The sequence below is a fragment of the Sturnus vulgaris genome, chromosome 21 (genome assembly GCF_052056855.1).
Source record: "Sturnus vulgaris isolate bStuVul1 chromosome 21, bStuVul1.hap1, whole genome shotgun sequence".
NCBI classification, from domain to species: Eukaryota; Metazoa; Chordata; class Aves; order Passeriformes; family Sturnidae; genus Sturnus; species Sturnus vulgaris.
The window spans coordinates 10,581,738-10,603,223 of NC_142263.1; the positions used below are offsets into that span (position 1 = coordinate 10,581,738).

General features: G+C 45.8%; 1 protein-coding gene and 1 long non-coding RNA gene across 3 annotated transcripts in view; both read left to right on the forward strand.

Annotated features, from left to right (window-relative positions):
* Positions 1 to 4,163: 4,163 nt before the first annotated feature.
* LOC106856280 (uncharacterized) lies at positions 4,164 to 5,622 on the forward strand. 2 transcript variants are annotated; one of them, XR_001403498.2, is made up of 3 exons: positions 4,164 to 4,429; positions 4,595 to 4,724; positions 4,829 to 5,622. It is a non-coding gene; the product is annotated as an uncharacterized LOC106856280 (long non-coding RNA). The 2 variants fall into 2 exon arrangements; XR_001403500.2 differs by having other exon boundaries at positions 4,164 to 4,364.
* Positions 5,623 to 5,651: 29 nt separating this feature from the next.
* The window catches only part of RNF43 (ring finger protein 43), a 57,821-nt gene continuing 41,986 nt past the window's right edge, over positions 5,652 to 21,486 (forward strand). Inside the window, exon 1 of the mRNA XM_014881488.2 lies at positions 5,652 to 6,118. Within this exon, the coding sequence (XP_014736974.1) occupies positions 5,882 to 6,118 (237 nt within the window). The 5' untranslated portion in view covers positions 5,652 to 5,881. The remainder of the gene's footprint in view (positions 6,119 to 21,486) is intronic.

The following is a 21,486-nucleotide window of genomic DNA, read 5'->3' on the forward strand; positions in this document are numbered from 1 at the left end:
CCTTCCTTCCTTCCTTCCTTCCTTCCTTCCTTCCTTCCTTCCTTCCTTCCTTCCTGGAATCCTGGAATCCTGGAATCCTGGAATCCTGGAATCCTGGAATCCTGGAATCCTTCCTTCCTTCCTGGAATCCTTCCTTCCTTCCTGGAATCCTTCCTTCCTTCCTTCCTGGAATCCTTCCTTCCTGGAATCCTTCCTTCCTGGAATCCTTCCTTCCTTCCTGGAATCCTTCCTTCCTTCCTGGAATCCTTCCTTCCTGGAATCCTTCCTTCCTTCCTGGAATCCTTCCTTCCTTCCTTCCTGGAATCCTTCCTTCCTGGAATCCTTCCTTCCTTCCTTCCTTCCTGGAATCCTTCCTTCCTTCCTGGAATCCTTCCTTCCTGGAATCCTTCCTTCCTGGAATCCTTCCTTCCTGGAATCCTTCCTTCCTGGAATCCTTCCTTCCTTCCTTCCTGGAATCCTTCCTTCCTGGAATCCTTCCTTCCTGGAATCCTTCCTTCCTTCCTGGAATCCTTCCTTCCTGGAATCCTTCCTTCCTTCCTGGAATCCTTCCTTCCTTCCTGGAATCCTTCCTTCCTTCCTTCCTTCCTTCCTTCCTTCCTTCCTTCCTTCCTTCCTTCCTTCCTTCCTTCCTTCCTTCCTGGAATCCTTCCTTCCTTCCTTCCTTCCTTCCTTCCTGGAATCCTTCCTGGAATCCTTCCTTCCTTCCTTCCTTCCTTCCTTCCTTCCTTCCTTCCTTCCTTCCTTCCTGGAATCCTTCCTTCCTGGAATCCTTCCTTCCTTCCTTCCTGGAATCCTTCCTTCCTTCCTGGAATCCTTCCTTCCTTCCTTCCTGGAATCCTTCCTTCCTGGAATCCTTCCTTCCTTCCTGGAATCCTTCCTTCCTTCCTGGAATCCTTCCTTCCTTCCTTCCTTCCTGGAATCCTTCCTTCCTGGAATCCTTCCTTCCTGGAATCCTTCCTTCCTTCCTTCCTGGAATCCTTCCTTCCTTCCTTCCTTCCTGGAATCCTTCCTTCCTTCCTTCCTTCCTTCCTTCCTGGAATCCATCCTTCCTTCCTTCCTTCCTTCCTTCCTGGAATCCTTCCTTCCTTCCTTCCTTCCTTCCTTCCTTCCTTCCTTCCTGGAATCCTTCCTTCCTGGAATCCTTCCTTCCTGGAATCCTTCCTTCCTTCCTTCCTTCCTTCCTTCCTTCCTTCCTTCCTTCCTTCCTGGAATCCTTCCTGGAATCCTTCCTGGAATCCTTCCTTCCTTCCTTCCTTCCTTCCTTCCTTCCTTCCTTCCTTCCTTCCTTCCTTCCTTCCTTCCTTCCTTCCTTCCTTCCTTCCTTCCTTCCTTCCTTCCTTCCTTCCTTCCTTCCTTCCTTCCTTCCTCCCTCCCTTCCTTCCTTCCTTCCTTCCTGGAATCCTTCCTTCCTGGAATCCTTCCTTCCTGGAATCCTTCCTGGAATCCTTCCTTCCTTCCTTCCTGGAATCCTTCCTTCCTTCCTGGAATCCTTCCTTCCTTCCTTCCTCCCTCCCTCCCTCCCTCCCTCCCTCCCTTCCTTCCTTCCTTCCTTCCTTCCTTCCTTCCTTCCTTCCTTCCTTCCTTCCTTCCTTCCTTCCTTCCTTCCTTCCTTCCTTCCTTCCTTCCTTCCTTCCTTCCTTCCTTCCTTCCTGAATCGGGACAGATTCAGCTGGAAAACATAGTGGGAACAATTTCCTCTCCTTTGGTAAAAAAGAGTTGAGACTTTTTTTAAAGAAAACTACTTTGAGACTATTGAAGAAAAGGGAGATAGGAATAGTTTAGTTATTGGCGGCAGTATGAATCCTCAAACATTACAGTTAAAGTAATACACTTGTACAGCCTCTCAGTGTTCTTATCAACACACTTCTGCAGAAATGCTTACACTAATTCCTCCTCCATGGAAAAGGTATTAATTAATTTAGTAATTAAAACCTGAAGTTCTGGGAGTTGTCAGAAACGTGGATGTCACAATTTGAAGCTGATGTCCACAGATGTGTTTGCTGAAGGTGACAGTGCTCTAAAGGAAATGCTGAGTAATGAAGTGACTATGGAATTAACTGGGAAAAACCCCACCAAACCGATGAAGTTGATGTAGAAGTCCAAATATTTCATCTCAAATCACAAAACAAATGTTGTACCAGCCTGCTGATATCTGTGCTGGAGCACATGAGAAAAACCAGCAGCAGAACATCTGAGGTCAAACAATTCTCTAATCTAGTAATGAAAAGAGAAACCTTAATGTCCACAGATTAGTGAGACATTAAGAGGATACCAGGAGCTCTCTGGATACATTTTAGAGCCAAAGTCGGTGCCACCTTCTACCTTGTAGGAAGCTCTTTCCCTCCCAGCTGTGCATCCAGGAGCTGGTGGTGGAGCTGGGAGAGCTGTTGCTCACTTTAAAGGGGAGTGTAGATTCCAGATAATAGTTCTGTTAATAATTCAGCTCATAACGCCCATCAGTTTGAAACATTTAAGGAAGGGATGAAGTGTCTTTGTCAGTAAAGAAAAAGAACAAGGGCTGCAGTTCTTTGCCTCAGATGTGAATGTCTCTGCTGAGAGATTAAAGCTCTCCTGGGTGCCATTCCCAGGTCTGCTGTGGGGACTTAAAGGGTGTGTGTTCACTTTCTTGACCAGATACTGGAAATATCCCCATATTGCCTTGAATTAGGGTAATTTCCAAAAAAAAAAAAAAAAAAAAAAGGGAGTTTCTTCTTGTGCTCTCTGTCACACCTTGAGTTTTCTGTAGGATCTTGGCACCAGCCTTGGCAATGCTGGTTCATGGATTGGGTAAGGTGTGTGTGTCACAAGTAGGACACTCCTGTAGGTCCTGCCAGTCTTTGGAGTAATTGATGGTGGGCAGCTGGTATCCATGGAAGGGAAGGCAAAGACCTTGGAGCATGGGAGCACTTTGGTGATAATTTGTTTTGTTGTTGTTTTATAGTTAAAGTTTGAAGAACTAGAAGGATTCCTGTTCTTTCAACTGCAGGCCTCAAATTCCCAAGTTGGAGCTGTATTTTTTAGTCCTTGATAGGAGCACACTCGCCATGTGTGTGCCAGGGGACACACACAAGGCACCAGATTTACTCAGCATTCCCGCTTCTTCCTAGATCTCCATCTGCTGGCAGATGTGCCTTTCAAGTGGAGGTGCTTTGGAAAGGAAGGAACAAGAGAGAGCATGTGAAAATGTGCAGCAGCTGCCAGCTCGGCTCCCTATGTATATAGTTATATTTATATGTGTGCACAGCTCTATTTATATATGTGTATATAGCTATAGTTATATATGTCTACAGTTATGGGATAGTTATATTTTTATATATAGTTATATAGATACATGTGTATACTTACATATAGTTATATGTGTAAGAGTTAGATTTACATATTATAGCTGTATGTATATAGTTGTATTGATATTTCAGGTGTATTGATAACGTTAGATAAGTATATGGATATTTAAATAGGTAACTTGGCATTTTATACTGAATCTGCAGTAAGTTTTTAAACAGAATTGGGTGTTGATTTGCGTTTTCTCTGTTTTAAATTGCAGATGATCGAGTGTTGTAGTGGAAAACATGCTTCGTGTTTCAGTAGTTGTGGCTGTCACGACAAATAACTCTCTCAGAACAGCGACAAGTTTACAAAAGAGGACCGACTCCTCGTTTGCATCATTTTTTCATTTCCTTGAGTGACTCCAGGGGTGTCACAACGCCGCTCGCTGACCAGTTTCGCTTTCCTGGGGCCCTTTTCCGGGAGCAGCGGGCGCGACCCCCGGCCCGCGGTGCTCCCGGTGGTTTCCCCGCGCTCTCCCGCATCCCCGCTTCGGCCCGACCCGCGGCTCCGGCCCGCGGTGTCCTGCACCTCCCCGCGGAGCCCGAGCGACGGAATTCCACACCTCTGACATCAGCCCGACCTGGAACGTCCCCGAGCCGGAGCGCGGGGGCAATGGGCAGCGCCTCGAGGGGCAGCGCGGCCGGCCCGGAGTCGCGGCGGGCCGGGCCCGGCCGGGTGTCCCCCGCCCCCGCGGGCCCGGGCGCTGCAGGCGGGCGGCGGGGCGGGAGGGGGAGCCCGCGGCCCGGCCGGGGGCGGTGGCTCGGCTGCTCCACCCGCCCCTGTCCGCAGGTACGAGCGCCCGGCCGGCCCGGGGCTCGGCCGCCCGCCCGCCGGGACCTTCCGCCGCCACCGGAGCCGCGCTCCGGCCCCCGCCCCGCCGCCCGCGCCCCCGGCAGCGGCTCCGCCGCCGGGTCGCTGCCCATGTCCCAGCTCTGCTCGCCGTCCGCGCTCGCTGCCGGCACGGCCGGTGCCCGCCTCCGCTGCGGGGACGCCGCGCTTTGGAAGCCTTCCCGGAGCGCGCGGGGGTGCTGGTGCAGGTCGGGCGATTACATGCGGACACTTCACTTTCAGCCATGCCTGCCCCGGGAGCTCTCTGTCTGCTGTAATTTTCTCCCTTTGATCTCCCCGGATCCTCTTTCGGGCTGTGGAGCTCCGCTTGCACCTACCTGCCTGCTGCGTGTGTGCGAGAGTTTTCCTCTTTTTTATAATACTTCTTTTTGTTATAAGTTCCAAATTTTTTTTTTTTTTTTTTTTTTTTTTTTTAAAGACTGAACCCAAACATCATCAGAGCCTCATGGTTTTGTTAAGCTACTGGAAATAACTTTTGCCTGGGATTTACTGCAGCATTCCCTCCCGGCCTGGCCCCTGCGGACTCCAGCAGGCTCACTGCCTAACAGGTTTGCAAAGCTTTTTTTCTTGTAAATCCCCTTTTCTCTCCAGAGCTGTGCGATCACTATAACTTCAGTTTAATCAAAAACGCTTTCTGTCTTAATTCTCCCAGTTACGAAGACTCCTCGATGCGTTTCATGTGACCTTTGGGCAGACCGTGGAGCTTTCTATTTTATTTTGTGAGGCCTTGAGTCGGGATCTTCTTAACGTGTGCTTGGAAGTGGTCATACCGGAACTCGGGCACGCACAGAAATAGTGCGAGGGAAACCAGATACGCCGTAACTTTCTGCCTGATACCTGTTGGGCTTCGTGTCTAAACTTTGGTAGTGTTTGGGGTCCTTTTTTTTTTTCCTGGAAACTTCCAACCATGAAGAGGAGCTCTGTGTTCTATTAATTATCTTTTAGAACTGTACCCGGAATCAGACTGTGAGCATGGATTTCTAAGGGAAAAGTGAAGCTGATCTCCAAACTTGAATGAAGTGCTTCTGGTATGAGGAAGATGGAAGGGATCAACTCCATTTGGAAGGGAATGGTACTGGAGCAAACCTTCTTGTCGCCATAAATTCAAGGAATACCGCCTGCCTAATTTCTGGGAAGGATACCAATCGGTGCAGATAACATTAAGGTTGTGCTGTGGGAAATGCTAGCAAGAAGGTGAGGTGTTTCTCGAGGGTATTTGGGATGGATGTTTTGAACCTCTGGATCTTCCTAACTTTTGGCCAGGAGACAGGAGGCCTCCACATCCGCGGGGAGACCTCCCCGTGCCTCATCTCCGTGGGACCGAGGAGTTCCTAATGCTCCTTGCGCACCAAAACTGACTTCTTGCTTGCAACCTGTTTTGCTGATCCTTCTGGATTTATCTGCCGGAGGAGAGACTCACAATTTAGGATTTTTTTTTTTTTTTTTTTTTTTTTTTTTTTTTTTAGTTTGTTTGTTTAAAATATGCCTCTGAGCTCCCGGCGGCCTCTGAGCACGTGGCACGGGGCGAGAGGAGCGGCGATGGCGAGAGCCGGCGTCGCCGGGGAGCCGCGCTGGCGGTGACCGAGCCCCGCTCTGCGGCCCCTGGCTCTGTCCGGAGCCCCGGGAGCGGTGCCGCCGGCCGAGCCCGCCGCGCTGAGGACGCGTTCCCGAGCGGTATGAACGGCCGGAGCCCGCTGCTGGTAGCATGAGTGCTGGCCCCCAGGTGCAGCTGGCTGTTCTCTGGCCTTGGCTGCTCATGGCGACCCTGCAGGCAGGACTGGGCCACACCGGGCTGGCGCTGGCGGCGGCCGTGGAGTCAGAGCGGGCGGCGGCGCAGAAAGCCATCATCAGGGTCATCCCGCTCAAAGTGGAGCCCATCATCCTGGAAGGGGAGTTCGCCAACGTCGCCGAGGTGACTCCGGCCGAAGGGAAACTGCTGCAGGTAAGAGCAGCGGTGCCTGGTCCTGCTCCGGCGGCCTCGCCACCCGCTCCAGCCTGTCCCCTTTCCCTCCTGGCTGCCCCGGCTCCCCGAGCGGTGCCCTGGGCTCTGTGTCCCGGCACGGGTTTGTGGATTTGCGCCGTGCTCCGTGCGCTGTCCCCGCAGCGTTGGTCACAGGGGCCGAGGGGCGGCATCGTGCAAAGGGCTGAGCCTTCCTTCGGGGCCGAGCTGTGGCTGCGCCTTATTACTGCTGAATTGTGGATGTGGTCGGTGATTCCATGGAGATTATTTCGTATCTTAATTGATGTTATAAAGCTGAGTGTGTCAAGTCACATGTCTGGATGTGAAAGATCTGACAGAAAACAGGATTAGTATTTATTTCTCTGAAATTCATGAGGTTTTCCATCCTCTGCTGAGGTCGAGGTTCTGTTTTAGCTCCAAAACCCATCCTGGCTTTGCCCACCAGAGTCCCTGGGCCTGCTTGTTGCTGCCTGTACCTGAAAGGTGAATGTTACCTACACGGGAGTTCCAGTGGTGTCACCACCAGGTATTTTTATGTGTGAATTAATGCTGTTCTCTGACCTTTATTATGGGGAGAGTATCTCCACACCTGGGCAGGTGGTGCAGGTGCTGTACAGCCAGAGCTGAGCCATTCACTGAACAAACGCATCTCCTGCACATGCTGAGTTTGGAGCTCGGTTTCCTGAGACCTGGTGTGCATTCTCTCCATTCTGTGGCTCATCTGCCTGGCAATTGTATGCAATAAATTTTGTGTTGTTTTTTAAGAAGAGACGGACAGTTGAGACAACTTTAGAATATGGTCACCTGTCTGAAAGTGAACATGGACAATTTGTGACATGAATAAAGTGTGCTTTTCCATGCCTTTTGAACTCCTCAGAATGAAATATCTGCTATAAAATTATATTACCAGGCTAAAAAAAATATCTGAGACAAATGCACTCAAGGTCCTCTTCTGTTGTGAGGCAATGTCCAGGAAAGTCAATATTTATTCCTTACAAAAGCTACAGTGGTGTTGCAACCGAGCACAAAGTATAGGGTAAGACCTTTTGGAAATGGAAGGATGATAACCTCTCCTGAGGGATGTGTGGAGGTTTCTAACCAAATGCAGCAATACCAAGTGAGAATTTTGTGCTATCACAGCAGCACCAACCAGGTGTCTGGAATAAAAAGCTGTGAATAGTGTCCAATTTCATCCTTTAAGAGTCATCCTCCAAATGGAGAGGGCTGGGGAAACTTGAATCCAGCCTGTTAAGTTTGGGCACACAGACACTGACGTGCCCTGGGTGCGTTTTCAGGCCTTGACTCTGCCCACTCCATGTGCTCAGGTGAGCTCCTGCTCCACATCCCACTGGATCCAGTGCGGGAAGTCCTGGTTTCAGCTGGCAGCGCAGGGACAGGGGGTCAGGCTGTGCCTTCTGCAGCAGGATGTTTGCCCAGTGCCAGGCACTGTGCTCTGGGAGGGCTTAGCCAAGTGTACCCGTGACCTCTCCTGCAGATCTCATGCTGTGGTTTCTAATTTTGCTGCTAAATGCTGAAACTTGGCCTGTAAAATGACATTTAGAATTGTTCGGATCCTGATCCTGCAGTGGGTTCTTACCTCTGGAAAGAGAAAACAGGAAATGGGGACGTAACTCTTCAGCTACAAAATAAGTAAGAAATTAGTGGGACGAATACTTTTCTGTTTGCTTTTAGATAGTGGGATATTAAACACACCAGAATAGACTTTATTGGGACATCTCATTTTGCACATGGTTGTCAGCATCCCAGTCTTGCAAAAACTTTAGGTCACGTGCTTAACTTTGATGTCACTGGAACTCCTACTTAATAAATAAACTTACGGCTCTGCATGCATACCTGCACAATTGCTTCTTCAAATGTCGTTTAGGGACATAACATGGTACATTTTCAGTTAGTGAGTCAAGAAGTGGGGCTTTTACAGCGTTGTTGTATAAGTCTTTAGGTCTTGGTTATGTCAGACTCTGTAAGGTGCAGTCAGCCTGTCCAGGAGAACACAAATTGCAGAACTTAGTTTGGAAGAGGCATGGATGGCCCAGTCCTCTTTCCAAAGCAATACTCTCTTCCTTCAGAGGTAGAATAGGATTGCCCAAGGATCAGTGGTGCAGAGAAGGCCCTGTAATCAAGTCAGGTTCTCTTTTTTATGACTTAAAATGATCTTCATAGTGCGTAGATTTTAGAAACACATTCTTAATTTAATACAGAAAATCCTGCATGTAAGTGATGGAGCCTCATCAAAGTACTTCTACCAGAATGTTTTCCTGGTTTCGTTTCTCCTTGCCCTATTTTCCAGGATCATCTGCAGAATTGGACTTTGATTGTGGTGTGTTACATCTTAGAAGCCAACTTTAGCAATATCCTCTTTATGTACAATAAAAGAGCCCCAGCACTGAATTCCCCTTCCCAGCCTTTGCCCCTGTGGGCGGTTTTGTGGGAAATCTCTGTATTTGCACTGTTGCCCAGTGGGTGAGCAGGAAGATGCCAGGGAACCACCACCCCTGCCAGTGTAACCCCAGCCGTGTTCCTCTGGCACTCCAGCTCTGCTGCTGCCGTGTGATGCAAAGGGAGAGGAATTTCTCAAGCAGGCAGAGCCACTTAAGCCTTTATAGGTCAAAAACCAACACCTCAGATTTCTTGCAGAAATCGTCTCCAGGCTTGTGCAGTGCTCCAGCTTGTTCAGGGAGCACCTGCTCTGAGCATTAACTCTTGCTGGATGCAGGAAGCACCTGGGGAACTCACTGGCAGTTTCCAAACTGGAAGTTTAAGTTTGGAAGTTTAAATTGGGAAGGAATCCTTCCCTGTGAGGGTGGGCAGGCCCTGGCACAGGGTGCCCAGAGCAGCTGTGGCTGCCCCTGGATCCCTGGCAGTGCCCAAGGCCAGGTTGGACATTGGGGCTTGGAGCAGCCTGGGACAGTGGAAGGTGTCCCTGCCATGGCAAGTGGTGAACTGGATATGTTTTAAGATCCCTTCCAACCCAAACCAGTCTGGGATTTTGTGATCTCTGCTGGACTCTGCAGGAATCTGAACTGCCATTAAAAGTCCCATGGAGTTAAAAACTGGCCGTTTATTGCAGATGGAGGAGCCAAAGCTTTTAGACAAGTAGGTTGGAAGGACAATGGCCAATCCATGAGCAGCTCGGGATTCAACGTGCCCTCGGAATTGCAGTTTCTGTGGCTGTTCACAGATTAACTCCCTTTCACAGGATTACTATAGAGATTTTTCAGCTTCTTTTTTTTTTTTATACTTCTGCTGCTCTATTGGCTGACTTCTGAGGAATAAATCTTGGTTTCTTTCTTGTCCTTGACTCAGTCTCAACTGGAGAGAGTTGGTTTTGGTTTGAAGGCAGATAGGAAAATAAGGAATGTCTTGGAAAGGAAAGGAGAGGGTCACTGGAGCGAGTTGAAAGATTTTTCTAATTTAAATTACAACACGTGAAAATCTAATTGTGGAAGAAAAGAAATCTTTTTATTTGAGATACAGTTCATCACTTACAGTCTTGTTTAGGACAGTTCAAGGATGATCAAGATTCAAGGACACATTATTAAATGAGCACTAATATCTCTATATTTAAGTTTGTATAACCTCCATCTTTTACAGAGGGGAAAGGATTCTTTCTTTAGTCTGTGCAGAGTGGCAGGGCTTGGTACAGTTTCTAGTTCTAGGGCATTTGAGAATAAGTGTTAAAAGTTTGGGAAGAGTCCCTATTAATGATATTTTAAAAGAGATGGATAACCTCCCATTACTACAGGGCAAAGTGATCAGCAGTCCCAATCCCTTCAGCTGCTGACACATAGAAAATTCCAGTGCATGTGTGGGACAGTGGCTCTGTCTCACTGAGCAGGCAGTGTGTAGAACTAGTTTTCCCAACATCCACGATTTCATTGCATGTCTCAAAATACTTTATTCCATTTCTGTACAAACTCAGCAGTTTAATGAGGGCATTGTAGGAGAAAGTCAACTTTCACTTACCCATGGAGTGCATTGTTTTAATTTTTCACTGCAGGAAAACACCTTGAAGAAAATAAATTAAAAAAAAAAATTAAAAAACCCACAGAAAAAGCTCCCTAAAGCTCTGAACCTCAAAACAAGGATTATCCTCATTCCCCCTCTCCCTCCTGAAGAATAAATTATGTTAAAAACATTCAAATTGATATATTTAGAATGGATTGAATGAGAATTGGAGGAGGAGCCTGAATCACTTTTTTTTTTGGTGATATGTACCAGTCAGAAGGAGAAAATCAATCACAGATCCAGTTAAAGGAGGAGCGTGGTGTTCAGAACAGCAGTGAAATTATCCCTTGGAATTGCTGCAGTGAACTATGGGATCACCCTGGACAATGGAGAGTGTTCCCAGTGTTGCAAGGCACATGCAGTTGGAGTTGGAATCACCTCCTTAAGTGGTCGAAGAGGTTTACACTCCCAACCCATACCAAAGTAAATACCTTAGTAGTCCTCTATCCTCCCAGCTCCTGCATCAACACAAGGATGTTGAGTGCATAATGTTGACAGAGATCAAAGAAGTGGGAAAGTCGAACCAGATGATAATGGGGACTTAAATTACGTGTGAATAAACTGGTCAGATAGCACAATACGAGGCAGTTCAAAGGAGCAGTTTATGTCTCGTGGAACAGCTCGTACTCAAGTACACAGACTTGACTTAGCGTTAAGTAATGTGCAAGAACTGCCTCAGAAGCAGCAATACGGGAGCCACTTGGACTGACTGCAGCACAGTAAAAATGGGTGCCTAAGTACCAAAAGGTGTGACTCTGAGAGAAACCATTCATGGGAAATTGTGCTGAAACACTGAGACAATGGCTCCTACAGAGGAAAAAAACCTGCCTTTTGACATGGCACATAGACACTGCTCAGGAAAGGCTGAGACATTTGAAATTATTTAACCTGGAAAAAAGAAGTTCCAGGGTTACCTGATCATAGCCTTCCAGTACCTGAAGTAGCTGACAAGGAAGATAGAGAGAGACTATTTACAAGGGATGGAGTGACAGGACAAGGGGGAATGAATTCAATCCAAAAGACAGTAGGTTTAAATTAGATACTAAGAGAAAGTTCTTCCCTGTGGGGGTGCTGAGGCCCAGGCACAGGTTGTCCAGAGGCTGTCCCTGGATCCCTGGCAGTGCCCAAGGCCAGGTTGGATGGGGCTTGGAGCAGCCTGGGACAGTGGGAGGTGTCCCTGCCCGTGGAGGAGGTGGAATGAGCTGAGCGTCAAGGTCTCTCCCAACCTAAACCATCCTGGCGTTCTGTGGTTCTATGAGAGTAGAAGCTGTCTTGGGCAGTACACGAAGCAGTGACTCAGAAAAGCTCTAGTCACCTAGCACGGGGACATTGGTAGTGTTGAAGAAGCCCAAAGAGATTTCTTAGAAATTGGACATAGAGTATGAGCGCAGTTTTGGCAGTGTCCAGTGTAACCCACAGAGTGGATTAGTTCAGTATTGGTGCAGGATTTAAGTGCAACTGAAAGGTGGGCCGTTAAAATCCAAATGCAGAGTAGGAGCCTCTGTTGGGGTTGGCTGCAAGAAAAGGCTCTTCTCAGAGGCTGTTTCTGAACCTCCACCCCTCTCTTGAGCATATACAGAGGCTGAGCTGGAGCTTTCCGTGGTGTGTGTTCTCCTTTCCTCACCCAGAAAACACATGCCTGGAAACTGTTCCCTGTTTAAGGAGTTTAAAGGACTTTAAACCTAAATCTCCCAGATTCCCAGTGCACCATCTGGTGCTGGTTGTAGTTGCAGTTGAATTATTTATGACGGTGGGCACAGATCCATCTTGAACCGAAGATTTTCAGTAGTAAAAAGGTGACAGATCTGGAGGCTTCCGACTGGAGCAGAGCAGAGATCTGTGGTCAGGAGACTGAATCCACAGGGCTGGAGTGAGTGACAGTCAGAGGATGCCTGGCCAGGCACAGACCCTGGAATACATCCAGGGAACAAGTGGACATTTCCCAAAGATAAGCTGGCAAAGGGGTGAGATTACAGGAGAAGAGAACAGGTCCCTGTGGTGCTTGCAGGCTGCAGCCAGGCAGAATTTGTGGTAGAATGGTTCTGAAACATTAGAGAATATTTTTTTTTAGTGCTTCCATTAAGTGAAAGCTTTGGTGGGCATTTCCTATGGATTAAGGAAGGCTGTTTTAAACTGCATGTGAATTCATTACATTTAAACAAAAACTTGCATAATTGTCAAAGTAATGTAAACAACACCAACTCAGTATGATCAAAGAGGGCTCTGTTGTATCAGGCTGGATTTTGGACAAAAATTGACATGCATTTTTATTTGATATATCTCAGTGGTTTTCCATGCAGTGAAACATGTCTAAAAGCCTAAAATGTTCACAACTTTGCTTAAAAACTTTCCGTAGACGTTGCCTAAAAGTCATAGTATGAAAAAAAGCAAGTTTTATCCTAAACTGAGAAAAGTAACAAGTAAGTACAATGGGAAACACACAGTGTAGTTGACCTTCAGGTCTTATATCATCAGTATCACAACAATCTATATTGCAGGGATTGCCAAGGATCAAATTTTGGTTATAAACAAAGCAAAAATGTAAAATGAATCTCAGTATAAGGGAATATATCACACTTGAGTAATGCACATTCATATTTTACTACCCTTTTGGTCTTCCCTCCATTCAAGGTCTCAAGCTTGGCTGCAGCAGGACAGGTATAAAGTAGACAGAAATGGTGTGGATGGTCACGGTGGTCTCTTCTAACTTTGAGTCCTATGATTTATCACTAAGTTTTAATACCTATTTATTTTCCCCCTTATTTCCCTGACTGCAAAGAACAGGAAGCTCTGCAGAGCCTTTCATTTGCCCACAACACTTTCAGGCTGCATTAAGGAATTGTAATCACATCTCATGCTTCAGAGCTTTGGGCGCGCTTCCAGCACGGCTCAGGCGGGACTTGGCCAAGAATTGTCTTGGGACCTTTTCATCTTGTTTTTAGGAGCATCAAGGATTGCCTTACCTCATAACAAGGCACTCAAACATGTAGGTCAGTGTTCAAAGGTAGTAGAGAGAAGATTGTTTTGGATGTGCTTAGGTTGTATGGGTTACTCCTGTGCTGCCAGATTTCTGTGGAAGACTCTTTCCCCCTGCAGCCACCCTCTTCAAATTATCTGAAATTCTGGAGGTGTGTCCTCTTCCTGTGCATGTTGAGATCTGAATCATCTGCCTAAATCAATGGATGTATTCTCACTTCCCCATCCCTGAAGGGGCTGGTTAAGGGCATTAGTGGCCCTTTGATCTCTCTTTTGTTCTCCATCTCAGTAATTTGGTCTCCAGTGATCAAATGGGTTAATCTAATGCTTATTATTGTGCTCAGCATCAGGGTAGTGGCAGAGATGTACTGGATTGTCAAACACAGCAGTTCAGACTGGGGAGTTGAGTAAATTCCTTTGGCCATAAACTCTTTGAAACAAATTAAAAGCTTTTGACTGAGTTTGGTTATGACATGTTACATCTGAATGTAAGTAAAGTAGTTTGGGGATTAAATTTGCTTTGTTTTGGTAAAAGGTATGTGAATTCTAGTTCAAAATTATATGAAGGGATAGATTTCAACTTCCTACTTCCAAAGCTCCTCAGCAGCTGTGTTTCCATGGGGTGTGTGTTGGGCAGCACTGTTGGTATGGAACTGTAGGAGGGGTATGTCCATTGCAGAAACTCGGGGAGAACGACCCTGGGATTGAGTTGATCCAGATGTAAAAAATGAGCAGCACTGCAGTCTTGTTAGAGATGTGAAACAGTTCTTACAAAGGCCACCAAGCCGAAAAACAGCAGGGCAGGCACAGTGAGGACACTGTCTAGAATGGGTATGGGGTGATGACCATGTGGCAGAGCAGAAGAGACAAGTTCTAGGGAGTGAGTGGAGAACACTGGTTCTTTCCTTAATTGAGTTTTGTGCAAGATCCTGGACCAAGATGTTGCTTTCAGATTGTTTAAATATAGGAAACGTCTCTAAGGCTGTGAAAGTCAACTAAGAGAGTGAATTGTGATAATTCCTGTAGCTTCCTGTATGTGAGTTTGAATCAGAAGTTAAATCTTGGCAGGTTGGTCTCTTTACACGACCATCCAGTGTAGAGATAGAGCTCCAGAAACCCAGCCCTGACTACGTTTTAGAGTAGTAAGAGAGATAGTGTTTGAGTTTATGTTACTGCTCCAGTCCTGAGTCCTGTTCCTTGCAAAATAATCTGAATAACTTTGTATTTACTAAGACAGTTCTATGCCAAAATAAGTGGAACCTCCCCAAGATCCTGAAGAGATAAGAGTTCTCCTTCTTCTGCTTGTGACGCTGTAGTGCTGCTGTTCCTTTGTTCCCTCAGTGTCCTGGTGGATGGTGCTCCTGCAGCCATGCTGTGGTGCACATTGTCCCCGAGTGTCAGTGCTTCTCTCCAAACATTTCCCTGAGGCCACCAAAATGCTGCTGTCCTCCCCATGACCTTGTTTCACCTGGTCTCATTCACATAACATGCCTCAGACTGTATAATCCCAGTCAGCTATTTTTTCCCTCATCTGCTGTCCCAAATGTCTTTTTTAAATCCTCTATAATTTTCATCTTGCTTAGAATAATGGTTACTGTTGTTGCTTTTCTTGTATTGTTCTTGTTCAGTAGCAGTTCACAGAAGGGTTTAGGCTGTTGCCTGTCAGCATTTGCTTCCAACACTTTGCTCTCCTCAGAGAGATAATCTGGTCTTTCCATCGCCTCCTTCAGAGGACCTCTGACCTCTCTTTTGTCACTCCAGGGGACTAAAAGCCGCTGTTTGTAAACTTTGCACAACTTCTCCGTGAGAGAAGCACGTCAGATTTGAGTGATGGACGAGCCCCACGTGCTCATACAACACGCAGCCCTTATGTTAAAGAAGGTCATCAAACAACTTGTGTTAGTTTTTGGTTGAGAAAGCACCATTTCATCATTTCTGGCAGTTGCCCTGGTTGTGGCCAGAGTTGGTGGCAGCTCTTTTCTTCATGGGCCTTCTCTGGCTGCCTCTTTTGTGGTTGCTTTCTCCACTGAATAAACTAGGGAATGCCATGCTGGCCTTGGCCTTTTCCACGTCCTGATTCAAAATCCTGCTTCACTCTGGACAGTTATAATCATGTACTTTATTCCTGGTGAGATGCTAAGAGGCCAAAAATCACCTGCAGTTGTGTTTTAATTTAGAAAAGAATGACATGAAATCAAATAAGGTCATTAAAAAGAAGCTGAGAGGGCAATCAAGAGTTACATCCTTTTCATCAAAGTGTTTGAGGACACTACAGTAAGAACTTAGATAAAATGTACCTATGTACCTCTCAAGAAATACTTGAAAAATGAAAAAAGCATATCAGGATACCTAAACGTAAGAGTAAGAAAGTATATAAAAGCATCCTGGAAAAGCAAGAAATTTGGTAAAATTAGAAAAAGAGGAACAGCCTAAAAGTACATTAAGACAGTGAAAAGAAAAGAGCAATAACTTGGAAATGGTAATGCTAGATTCTCTTCAGTCACAAGCAGAAAGCTCACCTGGCAATTAGTAAGATCTATAAAAAATTAAAAGTCTAAAAGCTGTGCTTAGGGCAGCTAAACTCCCAGCAGAAAAATGAATGCAATTCTTGTGCTTTCGTCTATCTCAGGCTGAAATGTCTGGAGATGAGATGGTGATGGAGATAGACACAATTACCACAATTACCACGCTGGGATCAGGTGGTATTCACCCGAGGACTGGGGAGGATGAAATCACTGAACTGTTAACTTGTCTATGAACTCTTGTATAAAATCTCTGGAAGGTGGCTGATGGGATTCCAGTTTTTCTCTGAGCTCCAATTCATCCACAAAAGTCCAGAGCGCTGTGTTGTAAAATGATAAGTTGATAGAAATTGTAACACAGAGTGATACAAGTGGATGTAAAGGATTCAAGTGCAGCATCAGTTGGGCAGGTCTGACTGAATTTCCCAAATGCAAAGACTTCCTGGGAAACTAAGGCATGGATTAAGAGGGAGGGTCTTGGATAAATAATTATTGGAAGGTAAGAAGCAGGTGGAAGGAGTGACTGGCAGACTTTGCCTTTGGAAGGAGCCCATGGCTACAGCTGTGTGTGCTGTAGCTGTGCTCTCCCAGATGTTGATGAGCATGTGAGAATGGGAATGCTTGCTAACATTCTATAGCTTTCCAGTACATGATCTAATTAGAAGTCATGAAGATAAAGTTCATCTATGAATCATTGCACCACCTTATGAGACCAAATACTTCAGGAGAACATGGAAAATCCGTAATTTCTTCACATTCAAATAATGGGCTCTGATTTGCCCATTGCCTCAACTGTGTCTTGTGATTTTAACACACTAGTCTGTGCAAGTGTCAGCTTGGTATGTGGTGGTTGTCGTGAAGACAAAGGGAACATTAGCAATGAAAATGAGAGAAAAACCAGAGAATCTCTCTGAGCTCCTGTGAAAATCCCAGGTACATCCAGATGTTGAATCCTGTGTAAAGTTCTGTTCCTCACAGCTCTAAAAAATCAGTAGCTGTATTGGAAGATGTTTGGAGAAAAACACAAGGATAAAAGGAAGCATAAGATGTGTTTTATCCATAGAACAACAAACTGGACTAACTCTCTTCTGGCTGGAAAAGAGGCAGCCAGAGGGTGATACAGAGGAGATCCAGAGCGTCATGAATAGGGATTGACTGTTACTTTCTTTCCATATGAAAATAATGGGGCATCACATGAGGCTACAAAGAGCCAGGTTCAAAGGGAAGTGCTCTTCACTAACTGTACAATTAACTTGTCCAATCCTTTGCTGCAGGAGCTGCTGTGGATGCTGAAAGTTTATAGAGGTTCAAAATGGAACCTCTGGAACTAATGAATGGGCAAAGGCTCCATCAATGGCTGTGAAATAACCAGTCCCAGCTTTGCCTCAGGGAGTCTATAAAATGTTGAAGGCTTGGAGAATGCCTGGGGCAGAAGCCCTACAAGCTTGTCCTGTTCTTACTTCTTCAGAAATCCACTGTTGGCAATTGTCAAGGCAAAGATGCTGGGCTGGATGGGCCTTTGGTCCAAATCAACACTTGCATTCTCCTCTCCTGCAGAGAACTTGAGGCCAAACCTCACTGGCCTCAGCACCAGCCCTTCCAGCCCCCCTCTGCTCTGTTTGAGCAAGTCTGGGTGGAAAAACTGCATAAATACCTCCTTCACTCTCCATCACTGACATGGAGCTCAGCTCTTTGTTTACATAGAAAGCACTGCAAGGTTCCTTATGTTCAAATATTGAAAATCTCACAACATGGCTTTCAGCTGGTGCTGTTAATCAGCGTTTGAAGCCCTTGGCACTTTGGCCTTCATATCATGGAATCTTGGGATGGCCTAGGTCAGGAGGAACCTTAAATATCTTCTTGTTCCAACCCCCTGCTATGGACAGAGACAGCTTCCACTAGACCAGGTTGCTCCAAGTTCTATCCAGCTTTACTGAACATACCATTTTTATTCTTTGTCACCCTCATCATTCATGATTCACTCAACTGATGGGATAATAACTCTGTGTGCATATCTCAAGCAGCAGAACCTGGATCTTTGATATCTTCCAGAGAGTTTGGATACAGCAGATACTCTCAGCAGTTACCTTCTCTTTATAAGAGCTGTATCTCAATAAGTCAGATATTCCTGCATTTGAAATAAGATTTTTTTACTTATTACAGAATATGTATTTTTTGAAGGTCTGTTGGCATATTCCCCTTTCCTTGCCTAGGGAGTGAATCAAGGTAACCTGCAAACATCACATATTTTATCCCCAAGAAAACCAGTTGATGTCAAAACATAGAATCATTTAAGTTGGAAAAGATCTTTAAAATCATTGATTGAAACCATAAACATTTATCTTGACACAAATGGGATTGAGACATCATACTACTGGGAAAAAAACTCAGCCATAATCCTATGGCTATCAGCTAATTTCATGAAGCCCCTAAATGTGCCATGAATAGCCATAAGTACTTTGTGCATTTTAGAAAGGTATGTTTTATTTAGAGATATCAGATAAATAAATCAGGTAACTACTTCTGGGACATAAATTCTTACCCCAGCTGGGAGGTGTTAAGTCAAAAATAGCTTCAAACCCTTGCCAACCATACCATTTTAGATTGGATTTTGGGGCAGATATCTTCACTGAGGCGTTGGTCAGGCACTGGCAGAGGCTGTTCAGGGCAGTGGTGGAGTCCCCATCCCTGGAGGGGTTTAACAGTGCTGTAGATGTGGCACCTGGGGACATGGGTCAGTGGTGGCCTTGGCAGTGATGGGGAATGGATGGACTTGATGATCCCAGAGTTCTTTCCCAACCTAAACACTTCTGTGTTTCTATGATTTGTGTTTTTAGGTCTTCTTCCTCAGCTAATGTCAAATAAGGTATTTTGAGGTCCTGTAGTTTCTGTCTCAAGCCATGGAGGCAGGGAATGCAGCGTGTCTGATGGAGCCCAGCACTGGGAACTCTGGCTGTTCCAGGGGCAGAAAGATGATTTAGCTGACAGGCCACAAATGAGAAATGTGGGATAATGTCCCAAAGGGCAGCTTGCAGAAACAAGGGGCTTTGCAAAATCCAGTTCTTCAGGTGCCAACGAGTCCTGGCCCCATTGCCTACAGGCCAGCCTGTTCCTTGGAATCCTGGTATCACGTTCTTGATTTTGCAGCCTGAAGGATTAATTGATTTTGCAGCCTGAAGGATTAAGTGACATGTGTCTAATCCTTCTTCCCCAAAAGCTGAGTACAAGATAAGGAAAGGTGGTGATTCTGCAGGTTTCAGTCTGGCTGGGACAGGCTGAGGGAAAGTTAAAGCCATGGGACTGGAGCATCTTTCCTGTTCTCCCAGCCTGACTTGAACAGAAGACATTTGCTCCAGTCCCTCCTCTGAACTCTCCCCTCCAGATTTTCGTGGTTGTTACTAGAAGCAGCTTCTCTTCTCTTGACCTCTCATCCCTACTGTGTTTCAGTGGTCCTGGGTGGTTCACTGGCCCTGGTGAGCTGTGATGTACAGATCACACCAATGCAGACACCTGAGGGATTTTCAGTTTTAACTCTGTGGTCCTAAAATTCTGTAGGAAGCTTCGATAAAAGAGTGTTGACTTATACCCCAGCATGAGATCTTAAGCAGAATCTCACAATCCATACCACAGGCCTGTGGCAGCTTGTTTGTTATTCTAACCATGTTCCTAAATGTGACACAAAGTTCTGCCAGAGGGTGAGAATGACCCACTGCCAAATTTTTGACATCCAGTGTCTTTGGTTCCTCTTCCTCGATAAGGTTATAAGGTTTCTTGTTTTCCTGAGGCCATACCTAAATTTTGCTGGAGCCAGAAAATAGCTCTTCTTTTCTCCCCAGTAACCCCCCAGACCTCCATGGACAGAGAGCTTTGTTTCCTCAGGCACTGATGTCAAACAGAACATCTCCTTCTGTCTGCCCAGGACCAAACCCTGCAGGAGGCCTCTGTCTATTTGTATCACGAGGTGGGAGATAAAGAGGTGCAGTGATACCGATAATTGCATAACATACTGTATCAGGAGATGCCCAAGTGTTGTGCCTCCAGCCATCAGTAAATTCCATCAGGGGTCAGTTCAGTGGCCTCTCCAGAGGATGACTCCATTCCTGATGTCTGCATGGCTGTGGAGTTCCATGAAACTCTATACCATTGCTGATGCTTTCAGGAATGCTACCAAATTAGGCAGACTGTGGCCTGCAGACTACTCTAAAGTGCTTGAGATGCCCCATGCTCTTACTGTGGAGAGAGAATAAATGGAGTAGCTTCCTGAATGTGTATGTGGGTTGTCATTTAGAGGAGAAAAGGAGATAAAGGGATAGTAACTGGGCTGTTTGGAGAGGTACAAATCCACATGAGCTACTCTCCCTGCTTCCACTGGAGTATTGTTCTTGGGGTGAATTGTCATAATGGGGTGTCTGTCCCTGCTTCCCATTCTGAGCACATACACATGGAAGTGTGCATCCCAAAAAACACTGCTTAGTGCCAGGAACATTTTCCTTCTTCCATGGCAGGACTGGGACCCTTGTGCCATGAGTTCTGAGGTGAGGACGAAAGAAGGTGGAATGAAACCGGTGTTATTTTTGGGTGGCCACAGTGCTTTAAGCAAACAAAATGAATGCAGGGAGTGAGACTGATGTTTCCATGAAGACAAACTTCCTTGTGTTTGTTTAATTCTGTTGACCATGTTGAGAACTTTGAGAGATTTTTAATGCCTTCTAAACTCCAGCTAAGCATCTGTGTGAACATGGGTTTAAGGAGGTAGGCTGGAGAACTGTGGGTGTTTTGGGAGTATTCCTTTGCTTCCCGTGAAAATCCTGTGGAACCCAGGTGAAAACTGCTGAATCTTAAGACCTTTGAGGATTTTATTTTTTGGACGTCTGTATGTTAGCACAGACTGGAAGGACATTTTGTATTGAATTGTAGCGTGTCTGTGTCCTGGTACAGGGGTCACATTGCCTGGAGAGGTCAGTGATGGTTTGGGTGCCTCGTGGCCGTGCAAACCAGTCCACAGTTTGGGTGTTTGTTACGGATTTCCTTTAATCCAGTCTGGCAATTCCTGTGGTCTTTGATATCCTCCATCTAAATTGTACCCAGAGGTTCACATCTGACCTTTTGACCATGACATCAGTCTGGCAGCCTGTGTTAATTTGTTATTTCATCATGATATTGTCCTTTCATTGACCTTTGGTTGTTTTCAGTGTCAGTGCTTTCACAAGTACAAGTCCCTCATCCTCTGTATTTTCTGAGTTCTTTGTTCTTGGATTATATTGGTGTCTGAGGCTGTGTCTGGTCATACCAAAATGTGCATTTCTCGTGTGGAAGAGACATCAGAGCTGGTGGCAAGCATTGGTTTTGACGTTATTTGTGATGGTGCAGGTTTGTTTTCTGCAGTGAGATTGCCACAAATAACTAATATAAGTTCCTCCATTTGATTGACTTTTCCAGTTAAATAGGTAGTTATTAAATAGTTGATTGATTAGTGAAGGGTGAAGAGAACAGAACAATGCATGAGCATCTCAAGTGCGTTTCTGGTTTATTCTTCGCCTGTGGAAACTTCAGTGTGTACAGTCTTGCCCACAGGAATGTTTGAAGCCTGACTGTTACATGTAGCTGAATTATTCATTAAGCAAATTGCTACCAAACTCCCTTTTCTGAAACATCTTGGGGTAAAAAATGAACTGAAACATCCTGCTTATCCAATATTTCTGTACTACTTTTTCTCTTACACAAAGCCCAGTTCGGTGATCACCCAGTGAGTGGTGGTGGAGGGGGAGAACTCTGAGTTTCAAAGTAATTTCTTTTTCCTCTTTAAATTTGGATATTCAGTTGTGT